The sequence below is a fragment of the Frieseomelitta varia genome, unplaced genomic scaffold (genome assembly GCF_011392965.1).
Source record: "Frieseomelitta varia isolate USP_RPSP 00005682 unplaced genomic scaffold, Fvar_1.2 scaffold_936, whole genome shotgun sequence".
Lineage (NCBI taxonomy): Eukaryota > Metazoa > Arthropoda > Insecta > Hymenoptera > Apidae > Frieseomelitta > Frieseomelitta varia.
Window position 1 is genome coordinate 116861 of NW_025110741.1, and position 11352 is coordinate 128212.

The 11352-nt window shown below is 34.9% G+C and overlaps 1 protein-coding gene across 1 annotated transcript; it reads right to left on the reverse strand.

Annotated features, from left to right (window-relative positions):
- Positions 1–62: 62 nt before the first annotated feature.
- Positions 63–1985, reverse strand: LOC122537864 (thioredoxin-like protein 1). The gene is made up of 4 exons (XM_043671481.1): positions 1786–1985; positions 1161–1428; positions 426–709; positions 63–342 (listed from the first exon to the last, which is right to left on the reverse strand). The coding sequence occupies exons 1-4, from the start codon at positions 1878–1880 to the stop codon at positions 129–131; spliced, it is 861 nt and encodes a 286-aa protein (XP_043527416.1). The 5' UTR covers positions 1881–1985; the 3' UTR covers positions 63–128.
- Between the last annotated feature and the right edge of the window lie 9367 nt (positions 1986–11352).

Genomic DNA, 11352 nt, shown 5'->3' on the forward strand with positions numbered 1-11352 from the left:
ATAATCATCAATCAACAAAGAATTAAAAAATCTTTTTCTGCTTCTTCGTTCTTAGAAAATACAATGGCCATGGAAAGTTTATTTGACACAACATAGTTTTTTATGTTTCATTACATGTAAACCGATTGTTAATGACTTTCTCCTTTTTTTCCATTCACTCTTTTGAATTCTCCCATGTTTGTTGTTGAAATTGGTAAGCCAAATATAGCTAAATGATCGATCCTTGTTGTTTCACTACCACTTTGATTATCTTTTACAAATATTTGTATATTCTGTACATTTTGAAACTTTACATAACGCAAGGAAATTGGATTACCTTCTTCAATATCCTTTGCTGATAATCTGCATAAAAAAGTATATAATTAAAGCAAATTTGATAGAATATTACTTAACATAAGCAATATAAAATCAATAGTCATTATTACGTCAAATCTTGAATGCTTGTATTAGAATCGGCCATGTCAAAATCAATGGTTCTTGGTTGATTAATAAACAGTTTGATATTTTTTGGTCCCTTGTCTTTGGGAGCTTTAATTTTCAAAGAATGCACTTTAACTGCTTGCGTAAATGCAATAGATAAAATTAGTTGTTCATCACATTCACTTTCCAAATATCCATCATCAGAATTTAAGCATTGTAAGAAGTTGTGATCATCAGATTCATTTAAACATTCACATTGTACCTTTGTAATGAAACTAGACAGATCCATCTGTAAAAAGTATATTTGAGAATTTCTAGAGTATTTTTGTGGCGTATCCTATCTGTAATACTTTCATATATGATAAAGTTGGGTACAAACATCCAGGGAAATATGTATACATATAGTGTAATAATGTATACATATACATATATACTTTTCTTGTTTTTATTAAGAGTGAAAGAACCTAAATGCAATACAATAAATTTGATTTTGTAATATATTTAGAAATTATATTTAAAATATTATAAAATTATAAGTACATGCAGTTGATGACATGATTTATATTATATATTTCAATTAATGGTTTTTTTTTATTAATGAATATGTTATAATAGTGTTAATATCCACTGAAAGAAGGTTACCACAACTTTTCTTATTGGTACTTATTCCAGAAGTACAGAACTGCAGCAAGAAATATCATTCCAAAAATATGGTAATAAGCATTATCACTATTTCGTACATGTCCAGATATTGGACTCTCAGAATCCTCTGAATCTCCACTGCCATAAAATTGCTGTATTTTTGACTCCAATCCAACTGGATCAGCTCCTTGACATAAGCCCAATTTTGTTTGATTGCGATAAAATATGAATGTAGGCATTGCACTAACTCCTTGCATTGCAGCAATCTCTGCACATTTGTCTACATCAACCTTAAGAAACACTGCATTTGGATATTTCGATGATAGTTGTTCAAATATTGGTGCAATTCTTTGGCAAGGACCACACCTGTAGAATTACAAGATAATTTTATAATAAAATTATAAGACTAATCATGTATATCTGTTATATTTATAGAAATATATAAGATTAAGTATGGTTGATTATAGTTATTTCAAAATTCAATAAATTTTATATTTGGTTTTTTTTTAAAAGGTCGAGTTTATTATTATTTAGTGTCGTGTCAATGACAACAGCATACAAAAATATTAAACATAATTTTTTAAGTAATGTTATAAAATAATAATTTGCAAATATGTGTGAGTATAGAAAAAAGGAGAAAGTAAATGAAAATTTACAAATCGATGAAATTGGGGTTTTTAAATCTTAGTAACCTTTTATTTAATATAACCCTAAAAAGCTCACCATGTTGCTGTGAAATCGACCACGACCAATTTTGTACCCGCACTAGACATTTCCCCATAAAATTGGCTATCATCATTGATTGCGCGTACACCCATTGTATTTTTAAATACAATGAAAAATAACGTAAATGAAAAAAAACGTGTCAACGTCTATTGAAATATCGAATGACTGGCACTTTGAGTATATGAAATCGAGTTTTAGAATACATTCAATTTTATGGCTAATTCACGTTAAAATATTTCAGGCTTGCGATTGGAGATTCCAATAAAGGTAGTATGCATATGAAGAATCCGGATAAATTGGAAACGGAGTATGGAAATATGTATGAAAATGCGGCTTTAGATTAGCGCGCCAACTATGGAGAACTTCCAGCAAGCATGCAGAGGTGGTATGCAGTTTTCTCATTATATTTGTTGAAATTTTGAAGAATTTGGTAAGTGAAAACGATATTTTATATATAAAAAAACGCCTTTAACGATTAGTGATTATTTTCAATACAAATTATAGGATTTAGACGAGTTAAGTGTGTTATACTGATTAAATATATTTCAAATGGACGCCATGTTGAAAATTCAAACGCAGTTAGGAGCTTCCAACAAGTGGGAAAAGGCAGTGTGCAACTTTTTCGTTATATTTATTGAAATTTGTAAGAATTTAATAAGTGAAAACAATATTTTATACAGAAAAACGTCTTTAACAATTACTGATTATTTTCAATATAATTTATAGGATTTAGATGAGTTAAGTATGTTGGACTGGTTAAATATATTTCAAATGGAAGCCATGTTGAAAATTCAAACGCAGTTGGGAACTTCCAACAAGTGGGAAAAAGCAGTGCGTAACTTTTGCAGTGTGAATTTATTAAAATTTGCAAGAATTTGGTGAGTCAACAATATATTGAAAAATCTATTTATAATAATGATTATATTCAATAATAGTGATCATATTTGTTTTTCTAATATAATTTATTAGGAAAACATTGCATATTTGTTGATTATATTTCGAATTGGTACGTTGGTGAAACTATGTTGAAAGTTCAAACGTAGTACCTTGCAGTTTTAATTCGTAAATACGATTGTTTTATTCTTATTCATAGAATGCTGTGTGCATAAATTTCATTTAGAAGTATTCTTACATATAATATATCAATAAACTGAAATTTTACATTATTAATATTTTATTTACTTTATAATTAGTAGTTTACAAGTAAATGTTATTTTCCACATAATGATAAAATATATGTCTACCTTCTCCGAATTTTGTTCCTAAATAAATTTTGCATTGAGGGCAATAATGTGCTGTATTTTTATATACATTCGTGTAGTATGGTATCATGCACATGCTGTAAAAATGAAATTTGTTTTTTTTTTCAAGAATGCTTCACTTTCGTTCATTTTGAATATATATATATTCCAAATGAACAATATTCTTTATTTTATATATAACTTACCAAACAGGAAGCAAAATTGCAGCCATAGTATGTGTTAGATAAGTATTGTAATGATAAATTTCAGTTTTTATGCAATTTAAACAATTTGGACAAGTCGTTTTATATGGATATTTATCGAATTGAGTATGTTCTGTGAATGAAGGACAAACATGAACCGATTATCTTTTTTACAATCTATTGATAGTAGAATTATTGATTTCAATTTGCTTACCTCGCGTTGTACGAGGAAATTTACGCTTTTCAAAAATATTCTTTGTATTCCACTTGAATTTCAAGAAATATTTCTTGTTCAATTTATACTTGTTTAATATTTCCATTAATTTAGTAAATTCAGTGGGAGAATAAATATCTTAATAACAAAAATTTTATATATTTTGGGGAATATTTAAAAATATATTTGATAATTAAAAATATACAATTGAAATGGAGCTATATAGAATAAAATATACATTAAAATTTTAGAATTTTAGAGATTGTTGAATAATTTTATTATATTATCAGGAATATTTAATTAAATGTTTTTGAATTCGTACATGCAATCTTTCTACGCGAATATTCTAATATCTTTAACCACAATTAAACAAATACTTAAATGATGACAAGAAGATTATTATTATAAGTGATATAATAATATAGTTTTCGGATTAACTGTAGAACATTATTTTTGCTTTTGATATTGAAAAATCAACGAATCATTAGCATATAATTTGATAGTTATCTACTATTTTAATGACTAGTTCCTAATTTTTAATCACGTCTTTTTATATAAATTCATATGATTATATAGTCTATTTTATGTAGTCCAATTTTCAACAATCTCTTTCTAATTTTTAAATAATTTCCCTATTTTTAGGTAAATGATTGGTTGTGATGCGCAAAAATGCATTACTGCATATATTCATTTCATTCAGCAATTTTAACCTTTTAACTGCCGTCTGTATCCCATATCGAATTAAATTGCCTGAAAAATATTTGGTATTAAATAACATATGATTTAAAATAACGAATAACAATTTGACAATTGATTTTATTTGACATCGTAGTTTTATTTGACATCACGAAGGAAGCACGTGAAAATTTCGTTAGAAGGAGCAGTAAAACTTTCGCTTATTCTCTTGAATTCTTCAACTTTAAAATTCAACAAGACGAGCTAAGTTTTTAATTGCTTACCTACGTTCTTATCAGTGTTGGATAGGAAATAACGTTATCAATCAGAAACAGGATGGCGAGATGTCGCAAATTCGCACGGATGCCTCGAATAAGGAAGAAAGTGAGGTTTGAACATAGTCAGAATGGAAAACGATGAAACGGTACTATTGTTTGAGGATCCCGATTGTCAAACTGGGGGCTAATGTGGCATTCAAAGGAAGCTTGATACTTGACCTCCTAATAATCAATGCTCAATTCAGCTAGTGGTTTAATTTTACTAACACTCGTCGAAATTGGCGTTTCCACGAAAGCTTGTGAAAATCAATTAGGTGGAGAACCGTCGCCGATGAAGTAGGTCTGTGTTGGTGAAGTCGAAGCTATTTTCTCGCGTCTTAAAACAGAAAATCGTGATGTGGTTTAACTAAGTGAAATTCGATCAGTTGTTTGCTCTTCATTTATTCACATTTGTCGGCCGATCTAAAAATGCCGAAAGTTTGGCGAGCTTGTGGAAACAAGCTTGTGAAATTTTCATTATTAAATTTTAGGAGACACGGCCAAAATCTTAAATAATCGTAGCTAGCGATTGTTCGGACAACGCATAAGTAAATCATAGGATATATGAAAGTAAAAGCACATACATTGGTGTATTGAATAGATACGATGAGGTAGTGGGATGTGTCGGCGTAGGAAGTATCTAGCTAAGAGAAAACCATTGTCTGGGGAACGTGAACACTATTTGCTGGCAAAGTAGATTAGGTCGGTATTGATAGAGAGAAAGAGAAAGAGAAAGGGAAAGATAGTGGTGGAAAGAGAGTGAGAGAGTGAAACTGAGACGGAGAGAGAGAGAGAGAGAGACAAGAGAAACGAAGGAAGATGATGAGAAGAGAGAGATGAGAGAACGGTTGTGTTCTCAGAGAGAGGCCAATATAGACGCTCGAGATGGGATATAGCAATAGAATTTCGCTTACGAGGTATAACCGCGTTAGACGATGCCCTTTGTTGTATCAGTGCGCAATTGCCTTAAGTTCTGATCTTGTCCGATATTGATGTTCGAGAGGCCGGTGAAACCTCCGATAGGATACTAAGAGTTCTATTCGCCTTCGGTCGTTTCCTGACTGCGTCCGGTTAGTTACCAACTTCCTTCGTTTTTTTATCTTTTTGCAAATTCTCGAGAAATCGTATTTCATCTACCAGAGGACGGTATGGAAGTGCTCGTGTTACTTCTACGAAATATTTTCTTGTGAATATTTCGATGGGGGGACTGGGAAGAATCGCTGCCACGAAGAGTTAACTTGACTTTTTAATAATATAGAAAAAACGGAAACAAATCTGGAACGTACGCGTGAAACGCCTCTTTTTAATGTATTTGCTATTTGTTAAAAAAAGAAAAAAGAAATTGTAATTGTCGAATTGTTCTGTCGCTGATTAAGTTTTCTTATCATACGTTCATAGAATTCAATTTTGCGGAAGTGTGTACAGAAATAGCAATTTCACGGTGCATTTCCTGAATAAGTAGAAACGTAGAATTCCGCAAGTCGGAATGTTGTAATTGAAGTACATTCAAAGTAGAGAATATCGTTACGTTACACGTATATACATGGACCTCATGGGAACTCACCTAATTCTCTACTCTTAACTTCATATCGCTTTATCTGGCATTTTAGGTTGAACTGGGAAACTAGAATAGAGATGCCAGACAGTCCGATATTCGACCATAATGCTGAATTTAATTAGATGTCATTGCGGCAGTTTCCATAATTCTCTCTCTTCGTTCCGCCTTGCCGATGCTTTTCCCTTCTCTGTTGCGTGTTCGAACGCGAATTTCTTGCAAATTGGAATAAAAACATGGCACAGAGAAATGTCAAACGTTGCTCAAGCGTGAAAATCCTCTGAGGTTCCTCGTCTCATTTGACGAATGCTTTTAATTTTGGTACGCGATTCAATGCGCGATACATTATTTCTACTGTCGATCGAGAGTGAGAGGTAGAGGTGTACGTTACATACGTCATTCATAGTTCTCGTTCGAAAAGTAAAGTAGATGCGTGTAGTCATGCGAAAACTGTTGTGGCCCACGAGCACACGAGCATTCTTAAATGTTGCATAAAGCGTATATCGCCCGCAGATACGAGACCCGATCTGACAGAATAAACAAGGAGAACGAACAACGTTGTTTTATACGCCATTGGCGACTCGCGGTTGAAACGCGCCCCTACGCCATACAACCGTGTTGTGGGCGTAATTTAGTAATGAATACGTATGCGCACGTGAAGTGGTACCTGCTGATATGTAGGTACGTAACATCTGGCGGCCTATGAAATGCAGGACTGAGAGCAGTCTGCAGTTGAACGTTACGACCGGCAAGAGTTACGAGCCCCAACTCAATCTCCGACTACCCCTACCTCCATATAATTGCGATACTAAAATTCGTACAACTTTGAAAACCCATAAATTCCCGTCCGCTCTTATCCTCGATTTCAAGTTGATTTCGAAACACTTTATTTAACGATTTGTTTCCGCGCGCGGAAGTAATTGGCGCGTTTTTCCGAAACTAATTGTTGTTCGCCTCTTGTTCCCCAGCTATTTGGTAGTTTTATTATTTGATTTTAGGTAGTTTTGTTATTTAATTTTAGGAAATTTGGGGAAAAACTGGAAAATTTTCGATTCCTTTTTTTCAGCGTTGCCACTATGTGATTCAAATCATTCATGTTAGAGTGAATCTTTAAAAGAGTCGCGCGTCGAGTAAAAAGTCCAGCTTTTTGTATATCAAAGGATTACAGATTAGAGGTTTGTTAAAAAAAAAAAAAAATTTTTTTTTTGCGATTTTAAAGAGTTCGATGTCCTTGCGTAGATATATTTTTGATGTGTCTCAATCTTGTATTCAATGGCTAATTAAACTGAGCGAATGACTTCACTTGTCCAGGGAAAAGGTAAATTTATGTACGATTAACTGGCTTTCGCTATTTGCCGGAGAAAAAAAAAGTTTCCGCGAATGATACCGTTCGTATAAAAATCTCTGCGTTCGCGAGGCACTTTTCGTCAAGCTGGTCGACTTTTTAAAAAGATACTCGTGTTTCCACCATTTTCTACCCTCTTCTCGTAAAATGGATTTTACGTTCGCAGAAACGAATTTTTTCCTACCGGGATTTTAAGCTAATTTATACTTTATCGAAGCACGATGATTTAATTGTTAGATCAGATATTAGATTAAATATCGAGTATCGGTTCGTCTGGTAATAAATTTTTAAATTATTGTCTGAAACGTAATTTGCTCGTCGTCGATAATGCGATACTCCCGTTCGCGTTTCATAAAATATAAAATAATTTTAATGCCGATGATACGACATACGACCTGCAATTAACAATAACGCAATCGAACACAGGGCTAGTTCGTGTTTTTTGACAAATGTTGTCCAAAATCGGATTGCGAGTTATTATAGTCTAATTAGTAGGGTAAATTATAATAATTTACTTTTTACTTGGGTTCATGATGCTCCACGGTTGTTATTGTTATACAGTGCATTACAGTTGCATTATAAATTTGCATTTGAAATGAAGTGAAATATTAATGTCAGTATGCACAATTAAACGGGGGAACTCATTATTAGAATATTAAATTAATAATGACGTTATGAAATACCGGCGTAAATATTAATAAAGCATAATATACTGGATAATTTTGAAAAATTAATCAGATGCTCTGCGCGTTAGTGAAATTTACGTAAAACTATTTGTTCCATTATCAAATGGAACGTTAATAAATCGTATGAATCTAGCCGGCAGAAAATGGAACCTTCCATTCTGTCGCTGAAAATACAGGGCGCGTGTGTCAAATGTCAACTATTTTTAGTACTTGGAACGTCATTCGCAACAGCATCGTAGGTACTATCTATCGATTATCAATCATCCAATTATTGGCAATTTTCACGGAACACATCAATGATTATTGGAACGTTGATATGACTTGATGATCGCAGTCGGGGGTTAACTATCCAGGAAAGTGTGAGATGTATCGATGGACTAGAAGAACGAGCTCCCTTTCTCGTAGCACGCAATCCTTTATTACTCGCTGGATTAATTGATATTGATGTGACATTCCTTTCAAGATAACTGATCGATATTAATGCGCCGCGCCTTGCCGAGGAAGTGGCAATTAAGGTAGCAAGATACCTAATTCTCAATCGTTCTAACGCATTTTGATGAAACGGGGCGAATATTATTATTCCAAGGTTGATGCAACAAAATTGCAAACAATTGACCAACAGTGTCGGAAGAAAGTTGCAGCCGTCGAATATTGTTTCTTTCGAACAAAAATTTCGAACGATACGTGATACGTCGGGGCAAATATTTTAACATTAGCGATAAACACACACACACACACACACACATTGTAAGATGTATCCTCTTCGAACGCGATCCATATTTTAACCGCTTATGCATCTGCACGACTCATTTGACGAGCGGAGAAGCACGATGAGCCGGGGAAAAAAGAAAGAAAGAAAAGAAAAGAAAGAAAGAAGGAAAGAAAATTCTAGACGTTTGCACAGATGATAAATCTACGGCACGTACGATCGTGTCGGGTCCCCGAACAGCGAACTCGTACTAAAAGGTATCATGCAACCTGCGATGCATGGGGCCACGAAATTAAAGTTGACTTAAGGAAGAGCGATGCGCTCGGTGGGTTAAAGAGGTTCGCAGCTTCCGCAAATTAGTTTACGTCCGACGGTTGAACGAATAGGGATTAAAGTGCATATTAAGCTAAATTGTATTATTAGGGAAAATTGTGAAAATCAAAAGAAACGAAAGACAAAGAAGGTTAATCGGCTAGGCAGCGAGGGCAGACCGGCCACTCATCTTAGCCTAGCCGCTTCTCCCCCTGCTTGGCTGGTTAAGCTGCTGCTCGGCCAACCGACCATTTATCAAAAACGCGTAACACCTATGCAAGAAAAATCGACAATGTTTTAGCTCTGGCAAGTGGAGGAAGGTTGGCCTGCTTATGACACGGGAGATGGATGTACGAACCGAAACCTTGTACATTCTACAGGACGGCAAGAACATTATGTATTATACGCTCCCTCGCGTCGTGCGGCGCGGCGCGGCGCGGCGCGGCGTACGCCGACGTTGTGTACTTGCCGATAGAATCCTCTGTGACGAGACGATAGAGACTTTAAAGTGCAAAATCGTTTAAGGCTGACATACACGTTTTCCAACCAGAAAAACTATGCGTCTTCTCGCACGTTGTCTCTTCCCCGTTGACGATTTTCCGTTCGATGGTCGATAACCGACCTATTCTTAAATCTACATTTGCTACAGTTAGCGTCTATGGAAATAAATTGTCTCTTTTATTTTCAAATTGATTTGAAAGCGTCAATATTTTTATTTTCAAACAGATTTGGATGTATTTTTATTATTCAAACAGATTTGAATGTATTTTTATTGTTCAAACAGATTTGACAGAGTTAATATTTTGTCAGAGTTAGCGCTTATGGAAATAAATACTTTCCTCTTTTATTTTCAAATAGTTTATTTATTTACTACCAGCAATTTATTTGGTTTGCACGTCGAATTTCGGTGAAATTATTTCGCAGAAGGTAGCAACTATTTGCGACCTCGAAGTTGAGTTATCTGTCTCGAACGATTACACGCGGAGGGATTATAGGTTGGGCGTGGCGAGCATTTAAAGTCGACCTAAATTCATTCGGGCATAGGAAGCCTAATAAAATGCAGCCACATACTGATGGATGCGCAATACCGGCGCATTAGTAACCGGCTGTAAAGGTTAATGTTGATTGCACACGGAGTTTCGAAGCGGCGCCCGTAAAAATTGTGATTGACCTACCAGACGTGACGCGGTTCTTTTTCCGTTCTTAAGTTTCCGGCCTGATAAAAAAAAAAAAAAAAAAAAAACGCTCTTGCAAAGAATGAAATATAAAATCTGCGGCAACGCGGCCGGCGGCGCACGTTCATGCCGACGTTAAAAAATGCACGGAAATTCCGATTTCAACTGATTTATTTAACTAACAGATGCAAGAGATGTTGCCCTCATTGTGTCGAGATAGAATCGTCAAAGTGGAGTCGATAAATTTCTTAAATCTTCTTCGAGGAAACTTGCATACATTGTTATTCGTGGCAATTAACTTTAAAATACTGCACTTGAGGTAGAAAATCAGTTCGAATAATTTTCTTCTCTTCTGATTCAATTCTCTAAATCGAAAAGAAAAGTTTTCAACTCGATCTCTTCGTTTTGTTGCATTCTTTTTGATTCGATATTTATTTGCAATCGCTCTCGGTGATTGGTGAAATTAGTTGTAGCAGGCAGTTGTTCACATGTATCGTTCGTACATTTTTCCCACGTTGGTACGACGGGGCCAGTAGATATTTAGCGAGATGTATAAATCACGAGGATCTGGTTTGCTAATCCCGATTAGAACATTGCGCGATGTATAAATCACAGGGATTTCATTTATGCTTGCTGATAGCGGCACAAGGTAGACTGTGTCACTGAGGGTAATCCTCCTTCTCCTAATCTGTAACCTTGTTAAGATAATTTGATAAGGGTCAATCGTCGCCCTCTGTAAATCTTTAACATTCCGTTTGCCGATAACTTCGTGAAACTCGATTAGCTGATCTTAATGTTCCGACGGCGGAAGAGATTCGTTTTTGAACAAAATTCACCTCTTTGCGATCATGATCACTCGTCATCGTAATTGGGTGTTCGACAGAGAGAGAGGGAAAGAGAAGAGAAATGAGAAAGAGAGGAAGAAGAAAGTATGGTCGCGCAACTATAGAGGAAAACTACTCCTCAACCGTGGGGCCGTAATTCTGACCTTTCAGGAACATCTGCGTGGCACATCTGTACGAACGAGTCGCAGTTACCTGCAATTGACAAATTTCCAATGGGCCACTTCGTGGCATCCGCCTTCACAACAATTAGTCGCGATGAAGTTTGGAAACACTTGGTGCGTGACACT

Excerpts from the sequence above, each read along its gene's own strand:
- LOC122537864 (XM_043671481.1), bottom strand. The coding sequence starts at position 1,880 with ATGGGTGTACGCGCAATCAATGATGATAGCCAATTTTATGGGGAAATG. Across the intron at positions 1,429-1,785 it reads GTCGATTTCACAGCAACATG|GTGTGGTCCTTGCCAAAGAA; the intron begins GTGAGCTTTTTA and ends GTAATTCTACAG. Across the intron at positions 710-1,160 it reads AGAGTCCAATATCTGGACAT|ATGGATCTGTCTAGTTTCAT; the intron begins GTACGAAATAGT and ends TACTTTTTACAG.